Source organism: Bos indicus x Bos taurus, chromosome 1, assembly GCF_003369695.1.
Source record: "Bos indicus x Bos taurus breed Angus x Brahman F1 hybrid chromosome 1, Bos_hybrid_MaternalHap_v2.0, whole genome shotgun sequence".
Classification (NCBI taxonomy): Eukaryota; Metazoa; Chordata; class Mammalia; order Artiodactyla; family Bovidae; genus Bos; species Bos indicus x Bos taurus.
Genome location: NC_040076.1, coordinates 63974836 through 63990369, shown reverse-complemented (window position 1 = coordinate 63990369; position 15534 = coordinate 63974836). Strand labels below are relative to the sequence as shown.

Below are 15534 nucleotides of genomic sequence, written 5' to 3'. Positions count from 1 at the left end.
GTAGGAATTTGCATGTACAGTGAGCAGCCCCAGTGATTCTGATGAGTGTGGTTAATGGAACATACTTTGAGAAGCCCCAATGTAAATAAATTAGACAATTTCATAAGAAATTGTGTGGAGGTCTGTGTGAGGCACCATGGGAATGTAAGGAGGAAACAGCTAACTGCCTGGAGTGATCTGAACCTTCAAGAAAGAGGAAAATAAAGCGAGATGGGCAGTTTTTCTCCTTTCCTTCCTTCACCGCCCCCCCCCCCCCAAGTTTATCTTCCTCTAAATTTACTAAGTCCTTACTGGAGTCACATTGCTTTTGAGTAAGGTCATTTATAAACTTTTATTTTTGGCGCTTCCAAACTTACAGGCCACTAAGGCGGGTGCATCATCAATGATTCACTACATGGTTCTGATATCAGCCCGCTTGGTGCTACTTACTTTGTGTGGATGGGTACTTTGTTGGACCCTCGTCAATCTCTTCCGAAGCCATTCAGTCCTCAATCTCCTTTTCCTTGGCTACCCGTGAGTACTCCAGTTTTACTATTTTATTAGTAAGTCTTAAGAAATTATTGGGTCATGCCAGATGATGGTATAAAAGGGAGGGAAATGAAATTCTTCAATGCAAATCTGAAGTTTAGGCAATTGGAAAAAAATCAGTGGGTAGGGTGACCGAATAATTTATTTTCTAAACTGGAATAGAGTTAGGGCAATGGATAAAAACTAAGGTTGTTCCTGAGCAGTACCAATGGAGAACATTTTCATTAGCTTTATTTGCCATATAAAATTCATATACAGTAAAATTCACAAATCTTGTGTACATTTGCTGAGTTTTGATAAATGCATATACATGTGTAAATCAAAACCTCATCCCAGTATGGAATGTCACTATTACTCCAGAGATTCCTTCATGTCCCTTTCCAGTCAAACCCCACCCTTTGCATCCCAGAGCCAACCACTGTTTTGATTATTTTTCCCCCACCAGAGATTAGGTTGCCAGTTCTAGAATATCATATAAATGGAATTGTACAATATGTACACTTTCAAGCCATCTTTGACTCAGCATGTTGTTTTTGAGATTTGTCTATGGTTACATATTATAAATAATAGTTCATTGCATGAATATACCACAGTTTATTTTCCTCTTGTTTGACATCAGGGTTGTTTCTAGTTTTTGACTACTCTTAAAAAAAAAAACAAACTATTATACACATTCTTATACAAGTCTTTTTTTGTAAAGCTACCTTTACATTCTCTTGGGAGAATTATATGTAGGAGTGGCATTGCTAGGCCACAAGGTAGGAGTATGTTTAGTTTAATTAGAGTCTATCAGACTTTTTCTCAAAGAAGTGGTATCATTTTATCCTTTCACCAATACTGTAAGAGTCTGACAGCTACACAGTTTTGTCAGCATTTGATGTTTTCCATTTGAAAAATTTTAGCCATTCTGATGGTTGAATTGTGTTTTATTGTAGATATTACCTTATTAAACTAAATATCTTGCATAGTTTTTTAATTTGTATACATTTGGCTAAAACCACCTTCATTAGATGTAACAGATAGCTATCATTTATTCAGCTCTTATTATGTGTTAAATGTTGGGCTAGGTGGTGCTTATAAACATCATCTCATGAAATCATTACAATCACCCAGGAAGTAGTATAAAATCTGCTGTAACAGATCCAACATACTGGAGGCTTTAAAAGTTAGAAATTTATTCCTCTCTCCTGTACAGTGTGTATTTAAGTTATGTTGGATAGTTGTAGTAGCTCCATGGTGTCAGGACTCAAGCTTCTGTTATCTTTTTGCTCCACTTTCCCTAGTAGAATACATTGTAAGGGAGTCTGGAAAACTGAATCTTCAGCAGGGGAGCTGTATCTCAACTAAAATTTCTGTTGCTGTGGAAGAACAGAACAGTAGCTATTGGCAGACAATTAGCAATTTTTGACATAGGTAAAGACAGATTAAGCAGTTGAAAAATTTTCCTATGGTTAGACAATTAATGAGAAAGACCCAGGTCTTTTTGATTCCAGAGCCATTGTCTTAACCATTACTCTAAATTCAGTAGTCCTCAAAATGTGGCTCCCAGAACAAGAGCATCACTACCTCCTAGAAATTTGTTAGAAATTCTTGGAATCAACCCCAGACTGAAACAGAAACTCTAGAAAGTATGGCCCAGCGATTTGTGTTTTAACACAAGTCCTCCAGATGATTCTGATGCTAGCTCAAATTTGAGAATCATTGCTTTACACCATTTAGGATGCTATAGCATAAGCATGAATTTATATGTCGTGACTGTATAAAATAAAGACATACTCAGAGACTGTGCAGCCAAGTCTGACTTTGTGGCAAGAAGAGTCTTTCTATTGGTTGTACTCTGTAAGGTTCTAATTATAATACTTAAACAATTATTTAAAGGACTCATCAACTTGGTTCATACAGAATGATTTTTCTTGTTATAAACTTCATTTTTCATGATTCAGATTCCTTATAAGGTGCATATTTTACATCAATTGTTTCTGTATTTCTAGATTAACATTTCACCTGTTTTGAGTTGAAAACAAATTATTTAGTTATTCTGTTTACTAGCAATATCTGATTGAATCATTTATTTATTTATTTATTTATTTTTAATTTTTTTTTCCTAACTACAATTTTATTTTATTTTTAAACTTTACAAAATTGTATTAGTTTTGCCAAATATCAAAATGAATCCGCCACAGGTATACATGTGTTCCCCATCCTGAACCCTCCTCCCTCCTCCCTCCCCATACCATCCCTCTGGGTCGTCCCAGTGTAGAAGATTAACCATATCTAACTTGAAAGGCTAATATATGGATATATCAAGGAATATTTTGGCTAGACTGAAGAGGATTACCATCATCAGAATGACTAGCAAACCTTTTCATTTCTTTTAAGATATGTAAAGAAGCTTATTTTTGGAGGCTGTCCATACCCTTGTAAAACAATGAAATAAGCATGTAATTCAAACAAAGTTTATGTCTAAATATATGTACTAACCCTCTTTAAAATTCTTTAATGAATCATTTTTGTACTTTACAAAACTCTCCATGCTCTAAGCCTTTGATGCTACCCTGTATCAGTTATCTGTTGACATATGATGCGGTAACAAACATCCGCAGAGCTGTGGTAGCATACATACACTCTGTGTATTTATTGTGCATATGTTGGGATCAGCTGGAAGTTAAGAGGCTCTCCCAATCTTATCTTAGCTGGGTTCAGTCACATGTTTGAGACTGATGGCTGTCTGTTTAGCTGTCTGTTTAGGCATCTAGGACAAGTAAGCTCTGTTCCATGAGTCTCATGCTCTGGCAACCGTCTCTGGACACGGTCACATGAAACTGGCAGAGTGGCAAAAGAACAAGCCTGAATGTACAAGCCCATTTAAAGCTTCTCATCCTAGCGTGTCTGCTAACATGCCATTGGCCAGAACAGATCACACTGTTGAGCCCAGCATGGAGATTAGGCAGGGTCTCCTTCTATGCGAAGGAGGGCTGTGCAGTTATGCGACAGTGGGTGAAACTACTGGGAAGGGTAAAGAAACGGGGCCATCATGGCAATCTACTCCACACCTCAGCTCTCACCCCACTCCTGCATGTGCGGTTTCAGCAGTATTGAACTTGCAGCCTTCTCTAGCTTTCGCAATTTTGCACATGTGAGTTTTGCCTGATACTTTTGCATTTACTCACCTCCCTTTCTGCTACTCCAGGGCACATTCACTTTGGATCCCAGAGCTGCTGCTCACCATCCTCTTAATTAGTAATAAAGTCATCCTTTCTCCCTCTATAGGGAACTATGAACAAGTGACATTTGTTAATTTTTTTAAAATAAAATTCATAAAGTGTCTTTTTATTCTCTATTTTTAATATCTAAATTTATATCAGTGAAATGACCACTTTATTTATAATACAGACCTAGGTTATAACGTGGAAGTTTCTTAAGACTTAGGGAAGTGTTTAAAATGTTTTTAAGGAACCAAAGTTTGAAGTAACTTTAAGAAGTTACGAAAAGTCTCACAAATTTTTGGTCCTCTAGCCAAGTAATTTTACCTGTAAGAATTTATCTATTGTACTTCTGAATTGTTTGTATTAATCTTATCAGGTATTTATTTAGTGCTTACTATGTTTCAGCCTCTATTATAGGTATCAAGGATATATATAGCAGTGAACTAATAAACAGACTAAAATATCTGGTTCCTGGAGCTTTTTACATTGTAGTAAGGGGAGGTTAGACCAGTGGAAAAAAAACCCTAAATAAAAAACCTAATAAACATGTAAAATACATGATCTTACCAGTTCAGTGGAGAAAAATAACAAGGGGAGCTAGGGTGGTGATATGGGTGATGTTGTGGGGAGGCAGGGGAGCCCCACCACTAAGAAGAGAAAACAGGAAGTAAAAGGCAACCCTTCAAGAAATACCAGATGTACACAAAGATGTGTGTGGGAAATTATTTACTCCATTGGTAATTATGATAGTGGAAAATAACAAATAGTATGTTTCTAACAAGAGAGAAATAGGTAAAGGATGGTATAGTTATATGAGGATACTGTAGTACCTTTTAGAATTGTTAACAAAAACATTTAATGACATGAGAAAATACTCAGTGTATACAAGCTACATAATCACACAGCCAAAGTTAAAACAGTAGTATACAAAACAGTTTATACTGTGTGAAGCTAAACATAGAAAAAATATAAAGCCTATGCACCCAATTGTAAAAATTATAAAAAGGATGATTTCTAGGTAATTGTCATGATTTTTTTTGTAGTTTCTTATCGTACAGAATATATATTGCCTTTGTGGGAAGAAATTAAAGAGCTTCCCAGATAATGAATTTGCCATCAGCCAAGTCCCCATTATATTAGGTTCATTCTGAAGAATCATGACTATTTTACTAACATAGTTATGAGGTCTGATATTAGGTGGCATCTGTGGTCTCATTTTCATACTCCTGTTTTTCTACAGGTTTGGTGTTTATGTTCCTCTCTGCTGTTTCCACCAAGATAGTAGAGCTCATCTCCTCCTCACAGACTTTCCCTATGCCGTTCAGCACCAGGCAGTAGAGGAAAGTGCCTCAACTGTGGGTGGCTTGGCGAGATCCAAGGACTTCCTCTCCTTATTGCTGGAGTCTCTAAAAGAACAGTTTAATAATGCCACGCCCATCCCCACCCACAGCTGCCCACTGTCTCCTGACCTCATTCGCAATGAAGTGGAATGTCTGAAAGCAGATTTCAACCACAGGATCAAGGAAGTTCTCTTCAACTCTCTCTTCAGTGCCTACTATGTTGCGTTTCTTCCCCTGTGTTTTGTGAAGGTAAGAGGTTACGTGCTTTCCCGCGCTTCCTGGATTTGTGTGTGGATGACATAAACTGGGTATTATTTAATCCCCCTTTTCTCTGTCTCCCCTTCGGCAGCCTGGATGGTGGAGTTCGGCTGCATCTGGAGTGCACCAATACCTGGTTGGTGGATAGATGTTTCCCTATCTGTGATGCACCCGTGGTGGTCCCCTCTTGTTTTCTTTCTTTCTTTTTTTTTAGATTTCCCCCACCCCCAGTTTCTGGAGAGAATAAACTTGTACTTAGAATCAGTATATGGTAGTGTAAGAGGACTGAAGTTTCAGTAAAATACAGCCTACCATGGTTGATCTTAACATGGTCATCAGGAGTTTCCTTGAATTTAATCTAACCTTTATTTAAACTTTATTTTGGTAGAAGAGAAAAATGGTCTGGATGTCACTTGGGCCCAGAATCTTTTGGGTCATTTTAGTGCCCTTCCTTCACCCATTGAGCAGCACATCTGCAGCTGGAGTGGTCATTCACAGAGAGCATTCACTTCTAGACAGAAAGAACTTAAAGTATCATTGCCTCTCCCTCCCAACCCTAACTCATGCAACCAGAAAGTCAGGCTGCAGGATTTTGGAGGACTCTGCTCTTGAACTTTCTGCACGGACAGCAGGACAGCAAATGCATGTGTGACTCAGAGTGGCATTATCTGCGGGGCATATATACACGCATCCATCCCTGCCTTCTTGCTCGCCAGCACATGGATCATTTCTCTCTCTTCTAATCTCTTCCAGAGTACCCAGTACTATGACATGCGCTGGTCATGTGAGCACCTCATTATGGTGTGGATCAATGCTTTTGTCATGCTCACCACACAGCTGCTGCCATCCAAGTACTGTGATTTGCTGCATAAATCAGCTGCTCACCTGGGCAAGTGGCAGAAGCTTGAACATGGCTCCTACAGCAATGCTCCACAGCACATGTAAGTAGGTTAGAGGATAAAACCATTTAACACCTTTTTACATGCTGCTGACCATGTTTATTTGCTTTGTATGTCATTCTTGTTCTTGGCTTTGAACATTTAATTTTTAGTTTTTGCCCACATGGGTGCTTGTCATCACTCTAAACTGAAAGCAGGGAACATTAACTCATTTCCACCACCATCCCCAGTCCCTCCTCAAATGCCTTCTACCTTTCAACTGCCCAGTCACTCTAGAGTGTGTAATTTGTTTCCCAAACTATCACCTTGGAGTTTTCTTTCAGTCCTAACCATTTGCCCAAATTCAGAGACTCATGATATATTTTTAATTTTCTTTAGAAGACTGTGAGATTCATCTTCTTGTTTTCATTGCCACAGCTAAATAGCTGCTAGCTAATTGTCTTAGGCAGCTGGACTTTGCTTCTCTCGTCTTTTCTCTCTAATAAATGTAAATTTGCTCTAGTAATTTTCCTAGACAGCATTTTTATTTTTTGTTTACTTATTTTTGTTTTTTTGTTTCTTTGTTTTGTTGTTGTATTAGCCTGCATCTTCGTGCACTTCTTTTCCTAAACTAATGAATGTTGCTCTGCTTTTCCTATATTCAAATGAAAACTGTCCCTGATTGAGTTCTTTCTGAGTATTCCTTTCATTGTGTCCCCCTGTCAGTCATTTCTCTGCATGGTCCCTATGGTCCAAAGTGACTGACTTTAGAATCCTTTTATTGTCTTGCTTCTGAGACCTTCATCATGCCTTTCTCTCAGACCTGGACCATCTTCATCTTGCTCCCTTTTATAATTTGAACATTTCACAAATTTCATCACCTAGAAATTCTTTCCTAATTAAATTAGGAAATTAAAGGTGTCCTAATTAAAGGTGACATTCCCTTCCCCTCTTCCCCTCAGAGTGCTCCCTTCAATTATTTGCCTTGATGTCTGATACAGATTAGCACAGGCCTTCAAGCCCAGGAACTGAAAGAGATTGGGCCAGGCTGAAAAGAAACCTGACTGTGGGCAAAGGACAGATTTCAATAAAAATTGAAAATCCAATGCACAGTGCTAGTACTGTACATCTTCAGGCTCCTGATGGCACATGGCCATGAGGTGTGTCTTCACTTTAATGCTGGTAAGTGTGAGCAAGGCTGATGGAACATTTTCTGAACTGGGAAAGCTTCAGGGTGCTAGACGTTTTTTTTTCTTTAACATATTTAAAATGCTGTCCCAGTTCTTACCCTAGGAAACTAACCTTTCCAAAATCAGGAAGAGATGAATTAACTTAGATTTTTTTTAAAAAAAGTTTAACCTGAAGATCCCCCATCCCCACCCAAACTCCATTATGTTGGTGCTGGAAAGAGTGAAGCTTCTTGCATAACTTCTTTTTCCTAGAGAACCTCTATAAAAATAAACCAGGAAAGCAGTAAAAAGAAAAGTCTGTGTGTTGGTACCTTGTGTGTCTCTGTATTCTTCTGTACAGCTTCTCACAGTATGAAGCACTTGAAATGTGTGATAAATGAATAGATTTTCTGTAGCTTGTGGGATGTAATTCTGCAGTAAATGTCACGCTAGTTCGATAATGTGTTAATTTCTCCACTCATCTTGTTACCATCCACTTTCCTCTTCTTGTTTGTTCCCTCTAGCATTTCCACCGGTGGACTCTGCTCACTTGGGATTGAGGTGACAGTCCACCTGCTTATACTCGATTTTCTGGCTCACAGATGCCTTACTTACACATTTGTTTCTGCTTGTTCTCCTAAGCCTCTTAAGTCCTTTGACACTGAGTTAACTTTGTAGTTAACTTTTCTCTCTAAATATAGCAATGAAGTTATAATAAATCCTTTCTAACTCCTTCCAGTCTGACCATGGAATCACTGTCTTTTCAGAATTCAGGCAGATGAAGACTTGAATACTTAATCTTTTCCATAGAAATATAGCTGGTTTTGCCAGACACTATCTTATCTGTAATTGCCAATATGCTAACATTGCATTTCTTTCTCCCTTAGTTGGTCAGAAAATACAATATGGCCTCAAGGGGTGTTGGTGCGACACAGCAGATGCTTATATAGAGCCGTGGGGCCTTACAACGTGGCGGTGCCTTCAGATGTATCCCATGCCCGCTTTTATGCAAGTACCGCTTATTTCTTTTCAGACATAAGCTTAGGAGTGTTAGGAGGCCACTCTGTGTGTAAATATCTAGCACAGAGTATAGCACATACTAGGACATTAATACAGGGTAATTATTTTACTACTGTAATGGCCTCTGTCCTTTGGGAATACTTCTGAAAGGCAGATTGAAGGTGAAATGCCAGTATCTCAACTTTAATAGTTTGACTGGTTTCTCTAGTTACAATGGAATTTGTTGAGTCTAGTATTACTTGAAAGAAGTACACAATTATTTAAGACTTCCATTTTCATCTTACAGTCTTTAATTTTGTAATAGTTTGGTTTAGCAGTATCGCTATTATATCTGTGTGTCATTATGCAGTATCTAATATAGTAATAATATGATTTTAGTTTTTGGTTTTTCTCATGTATATCATCTCCTTAAAATACTTAGCCTTCCCCTTTGAAACACAGGCAGATGGCATGATCTGTGGTCTTTTACCTTTTTTCGAATTAAAAGGAAAAAAGGCTTAAAAGTTTGAAAGGAAAAAAGCAATAGATACCTACTAAAGCCAGTTTCTGTCCCATTTGATTTATGTCTTGGGTTATGTTCTGTTTGATCTTTCAGTTTTCCAGAAATTCTGGCTCTAGGAGGGAGAAATATTTACTTATTAAAGAAAGACAAACTGATTAATGGGAATGGGGAATAGAAGGTACATGCAGGAAACTGTTTTCAGTAAAAATGCCCAAAGTGCAGTGCATTGCCTTTGAATGGAGATCATATTCTGAAAAAGAATTGGGAGATTTTATTCATTCATTCATTCATTTGATACTTGAATCCCTTTCTCCCTCCCATCCCTCCCTTCATCCCTCCCAGTTCCTCCCAGTACTTGGACGTTCTGGTTCTGCGAGTGTTCACTACTAAGGACTTTTTCATTAAAAACTGAAAACTTGCATCAGGGCAGGCTGCTTATAAATAGGGGTGGGTGGGCCGAGGTGGAAGGCCTTTGAATGAGGGAACTATGACAATCTCTTTGACTCCTGTGGGATTGCCTTAAGATGGAGGAGTGGACTTAGGTTATAACTGCACAAACATCTGGTTTCTACACAGAATATTTCATTCAGCCAGCTGAATTCCACAGGCTGTTAATGGCATCTGTTGGCCATTATGGTCCCCTGGAAGCCGACAGTAACCAGATGGTTTATTAAAATTTCCTGCTTGAAAAATAAGTATTTTCCTTGCTAGTGTTGGACAGCTGAAGAATCAGGTGGAAACCATAGAAGAAAGATTAAGGAACTTATTACTGATTTTGTGTGACCAAACACGTAAATCAGTGCTTCTCAGAGTGGTGGTTGGGTCCCTTAGAGTCAGATCTCTGAAGAATCCTAGGAATTTGCATCATTTACATATTTGGAAATGATTCTTAAGGCACACTGAAGTTTAGAATGGACCTGCTACCTGTAACTGTGGCTCTCCTCACATTTTTACTCTTTCAGTTTATAGCCTACCTACACATTTAATTATATTTGGTATAATTGCCACAGAATCTGAAATTGCCTGATTTTTTTTTTAGAATGTTAATTCTGAGCCAGTATTATACATGGTATTACTGGAGATCATGTAATAAAATCCAGGGTAAGCATGTTCTTTCTCCTGCAGAAGAATCCCGAGAACCCAGTTAAACCTTTCAGAGCTTTATTCTCAGATTTGAGCCCTGAGGTCTAACTTATTCTTTTAGATCTGATACACTACCATTAGCACAGTTTGCAGTCTGTGACCACTGTCTTCTATTCATAATACATTTTTATTAGTCAACTAGGATTCAGCCTCTTAAGAGTGATGAACTTGGAGCTCTGTGTTTAGCCAGTCTCTTAATTCTAACTAATCTTTCCTTCCTTCTTCAATGTTCTGTCTTTGTATACCCTACTTCTCAATATCCAGAAAAACTGGGCAAAACAAAACAGCTTGGTGGGTAACAGTTTAAGAAATTAAGAAATTACTGTATTGATATTTCAACTTGTATTACCACCCCTCCCTCCAGACTTGTTTAGTTTAGGTGTTTATATCTTAGATCAGCCCACAAACCAACGATTTTTACATTTTTAAGCAGTTACATTTTAAGTGGTTATCTCAAGTAAAATATTTGAGATAAGATATAATCTAGGAAAAACTTTTTTTTTTTTTGAGGAAGATTTCTTTTGGATAAATCCCTTTCTGTTTCTCAGGGGTATTGAAATAAAATGTATTTCATTACTCCTTGAGCAAAAAAGAATGGGTTTGGATCTCTGCCTGATTGACATTCAATAAGCAGATCTACTTATTAGTGTACATAGGAGCCTATAACTGTAAAATGATTTTAGAAAAAAATGTGAGAATAACTGCCATCTTTTCTATGAAATAACATTTTGCTTTTTAACTTCCTTACAGTTCCTGTTTCATCGTCCATTAAGGCTGTTAAATCTGCTTATCCTTATTGAGGGCAGTGTTGTCTTCTACCAGCTCTATTCCTTGCTGCGGTCAGAGAAGTGGAACCACACACTTTCCATGGCTCTCATCCTCTTCTGCAACTACTATGTTTTATTTAAGCTCCTCCGGGACAGAATAGTATTAGGCAGGGCATACTCCTATCCGCTCAACAGTTACGAACTCAAGGCAAACTAAGCTGCCTCTCAACAATGAGGGAGAACTCAGATAAAAATATTTTCATACGTTCTATTTTTTTCTTGCGATTTTTATAAATATTTAAGATATTTTATATTTTGTATACTATTATGTTTTGAAAGGTGGGAAGGGCAAGGGATATTAAATGTATCCATAAACAAGGTGATGTGATCTTTCATGTGTTAGTATATTTGACTAATATACAGAGGAGAGGTGTGCCTCTCTAGTAAAGAGATTGGTTTGTTTGTATGGCCCTGGAATAACTCATTCATTTCTGAACACATCTCATATATCACTTGACATGGTACCTTTTGTGTGTCTGCTTTCCTCCCAGTCCTCCTCATCTTTTGTCTTTGGTTGGCCTTATTGTTACAGAGAGATCAGTGGAGTTGCCTGACAGTACTCATTATCTTTTGTTTTGTTTTTTGACTGGCAGATAGTATTGGAGTGCATGGGGCAAGAGTGGGTTTAAGTCCTATTGGGGTTCTCTTTGTTGCCTACTGGGAAGAAGCATTTCTGAGGTAGGAAATCTGCATTCTGTCTGCTCTATGACATTTAAATATACTTTTGTGAAAGCTCTTATCCTAAAACAGGATATTAGCTCATTTTCCCTGTTCTTCCACTTCTTTTGCTTGAAAAGATTTTCCTTTTCTTGTTAGCTGTTTTGAAATAATACTTTTAAGGACAGGATAGAGTGCCCAAACTTATGAAGAAGTTGGGTGTGATCAGTGGGAGAAGTTGAGCACAGATCCCCTGGCCTGGGGTCTGGCAGGTTGAAGACACCCAAGTAACTGGAGGAATGGATGCAGTCTAGCAGCAACCCCCCTACCATGGCCTATTTGGAGTTATGAGTAGAAGGGAAATATGAGAAGTTACCTCTTTCTCCTCGAATAGTTTGATCTGTGTGTGTTCTTAATTTCATACTCCAGAACCTTTATGTCTGTATTAACCCCTTTCAGTCCATTTTCTTGAAAGGGGCTATACTCAGTCAGTTGATGTCACTAGTCAACTAAATTTCTGAGCCTTGTCTTGAGAACCTGAAATACATTTTCACGTGTTTTCTATGTTCATTTTGACCTTTTTACACTGTGAAGCTTTTGGTGAAACACAATATGGCTTATGAAGTAAAAACAAACAAATATTCATATAATTCCTAATACTGGCCCTGAAAACAGTTCCCAACAGATTTCACCAAAGACAGCTGAAACACATATGGCTTATGAAGTAAAAACAAACAAATAATCATATAATTCCTATACTGGCTCTGAAAGAGTTCCCAACAGGTTTCAGCAAAGACAGCACTGTGAGGAATAGGTGTGTATATAAGCTACCCTAAGTGACTGCTGTGTGTGACCATTGTTTCCGTAAGTTTTGATGGATATACTTTTTTTTTTTTAAGTTACGTTATTTGGAATTCGTTCTGAGTGTATTCAGTCATTCAACAAATATGTGTTGACCACCAGGCACTATTTTAGGCACTGGGGATATAGTAGCGAATAAGAAAAGTAAAGGCCCTACCTCATAGAGCTTACAGTATGCAGAATGGGAGGTGCGAAATATGCTGTAAATAAACATATATAATGTCTCTTGCTAGTAGTGATAAATGTGGTAAAGAGAAGTCAGAATAAGGAAATAGTGCTAGGAGTGGCACCAGTGGAAGGTATCCTCAAGGAGACAATCCCTCAGGTAGGAGCAATTTTGTGTGCTATGTGCTAAGTTGCTTCAGTCGTGTCCAACTCTTTGTGACCCCATGGACTGTAGCCCACCAGACGACTCTGTCCATGGGATTCTCCAGGCAAGAATACTGGGGTGAGTTGCCATGCTGTCCTCCAGGGGATCTTCCCGACCCAGGGGTTGAACCAACGTCTCTTAAGTCTCCTGCATTGGCAAGTGGATTGTTTACCACTAGTGCCACCTGGGAAGCCCGACAATATTGGTGCACTGGAAAAATAGCAACCAGTGTGTGGGTTGGTTTTTGTAAAGTGGTTCAGCCTACATATGGTGGTTCTTGGAGTTGGGGAAGGTGGCAAAGCTGCCATTTCAGTGTACTTTCCTTAGACTCTTAATGATATGCTTCTTTTTTTAATTTTTAAAATTTTATTATTTTATTTCTGGCCACACTGCACAACATGTGGGCTCTTAATTCCCAACCAGGGATTGAACTCATGCCCCCTGCATTGGAAGATGGAGTCTTAACTGCTGGACCACTGGGGGAGTCCCAAGATATGCTTCTTTTGACTAACATTTTGATGAGATTACTTGACAGCTAAGAGTAAAATGGGTTGCCGAGGCACAAAGATGTTTCATCACAATGACCCCAAATTGGTTCTATCACTGTAAAGTAGCCCAGGTAACTGGTTAGAGATTAATAGGCTGGTCTTGAAAGCTGACAGGATTCCTCCTTCCGGTTTGACTTGTCTTGGCCATGTTCTAAAGAAGTAGCACAGAAGGACCAGATGCCAGCCTGGCCAAACAAATGAGCAAATAAATAAATTTTGACTAACGGAATTGCACGTTACCCCCCTTGTTCCAGATACAACAGCATCAGAGATAAAACCGTTCAGTTTTGTCTACCTATTTTGGCTGACATTTGTAGGTGTCACAGTCAGGTAGAGGAGAGAATTACTAGTTACTTGTGTATCCTGTTTTTAGGGATCATGTGAAAGGACACCATCTTTATTTAGTGATGGTGGAGATGCATGCCCATTAAATAGCTTTTTAAAAATTGTTAAATATTGGGAAATGGTGTGTGAAAAAAAATGGTATAGGTCAGTTAGGTGAACTTGGGATACTGCAAAAGGGAAGATGCTTGACCAGTTGTCTGGATGGCTTAAGGTGAGTAAATGTGTCTGAGTTAAGGAGGGTAACATGCATTAGCATGATGGAAACTCCTCAGTATGTTTATTGTGATTCCATGTTTCCTAAGCTGCTTTCCCTTCCCTCCCTATCAATTACCTCTACACAATCCCTCTCATTTCTATTTATTGAGCAATTACTGTGTGCTAAATGCTGCTGAGTACCAGAGATACTGATGTTCAGAGTGCATTAACTAGAAGGCAGAGAAGTCAGTCAATTATAACACAAAAGTGTTTAGTCAAGGAAGTACATGCAAGAGAGTGCAGAAGTGATCAACTTTGCTGGGGAACTGTAGTGTCGGGATGCTACACTGCATCAGTCACGTGATGCCTTTTGAAGGCGCTCTAGTTTACTACAGAGATGGAGGGAGGGCTCATGCAATGTGAACAGTATATACAAAAACTCAGATTTTAAGGAAGAGTTCAGTAATGCTAAAGAGCTAGGCAAGGAATAGATTGCAGAGGAACTTGAATTCCACATTAAGTGGTTCAGATTTTTATTATCTTGTAGGTCACAGATTGTCAAAGGAGTAATTCTTCGGCTGCATCAGATCTACTAAGGATCTTGAGGGTGAATCCCAGTAATAAACACTTTTCACAAGCACTTATGATAATTCTTAAGTGGACAGAAGGACATCTAATGAGAGATTTTAAGCTGAGGACTTAGGATGACCCAAAGAGTTCTCAGGTCAAGGGTTCTGGAAGTGTAATTTCTGGACCAGCAGCATAAGGATCACCTACCTGGGAACTTGTTAGAAATGGAAATTATCAAGCCCTACCCCTGAACTGAGTCCGAAACTCTGGATGAATACAACAGTCTCTAGTTTACTACAGAGATGGAGGGAGGGCTCATGCAATGTGAACAGTATATACAAAAACTCAGATTTTAAGGAAGAGTTCAGTAATGCTAAAGAGCTAGGCAAGGAATAGATTGCAGAGGAACTTGAATTCCACATTAAGTGGTTCAGATTTTTATTATCTTGTAGGTCACAGATTGTCAAAGGAGTAATTCTTCGGCTGCATCAGATCTACTAAGGATCTTGAGGGTGAATCCCAGTAATAAACACTTTTCACAAGCACTTATGATAATTCTTAAGTGGACAGAAGGACATCTAATGAGAGATTTTAAGCTGAGGACTTAGGATGACCCAAAGAGTTCTCAGGTCAAGGGTTCTGGAAGTGTAATTTCTGGACCAGCAGCATAAGGATCACCTACCTGGGAACTTGTTAGAAATGGAAATTATCAAGCCCTACCCCTGAACTGAGTCCGAAACTCTGGATGAATACAACAGTCTGTTTGAACACACCCTCCAGGGGATTTTGATGAGAACCACTGTCTTAGATAACTTTGGCAGCTGTACACAGGCTAGGCTTGGAGAATGGGGGGATGTGAGACTTAAAGCAGGGAGATCAGTTAGCCAACCGTTTTGAAAGTCCATGTAAGAGAAGACAGGAAAAGTGAGGGTGAGGTGTCACCACTACTGGGTGATAGAAAAAGCTATGGACATGAATAATGAGGGAAAGTATGTGGACTGAAAAGAGGATGGAATTCTGATGAATAACAACATTCAAGGGAGGAGGAAGCTTTCAAGTGAATCAAAGGGAATGGAAGTCCAAGAGAGATGAATCAAGAGGTTCCAGAGTCATGATT

At 38.7% G+C, this 15534-nt stretch overlaps 1 protein-coding gene across 6 annotated transcripts in view; it reads left to right on the top strand.

The window, feature by feature from the left end:
- Positions 1–11277, top strand: part of TMEM39A (transmembrane protein 39A) — a 29151-nt gene extending 17874 nt beyond the window's left edge. Inside the window, exons 5-11 of one of the 6 annotated variants that reach the window (XR_003508630.1) lie at positions 359–513; positions 4975–5323; positions 5424–5468; positions 6086–6273; positions 7212–7392; positions 8267–8387; positions 10795–11191. Coding sequence is in view for 4 of the 6 variants with exons in the window: in XM_027526812.1 (XP_027382613.1) it covers positions 359–513; positions 4975–5323; positions 5424–5468; positions 6086–6273; positions 8267–8387; positions 10795–11028 (1092 nt within the window). In the remaining 2 variants the exon portion in view is untranslated. Of the gene's footprint in view, positions 1–358; positions 514–4974; positions 5324–5423; positions 5469–6085; positions 6274–7172; positions 7696–8266; positions 8388–10794 lie in introns of those variants that run through there. The other 5 variants (XR_003508629.1, XM_027526812.1, XM_027526896.1 and 2 more) reach the window with 5 other exon arrangements.
- The last annotated feature ends 4257 nt before the right edge of the window (positions 11278–15534 follow it).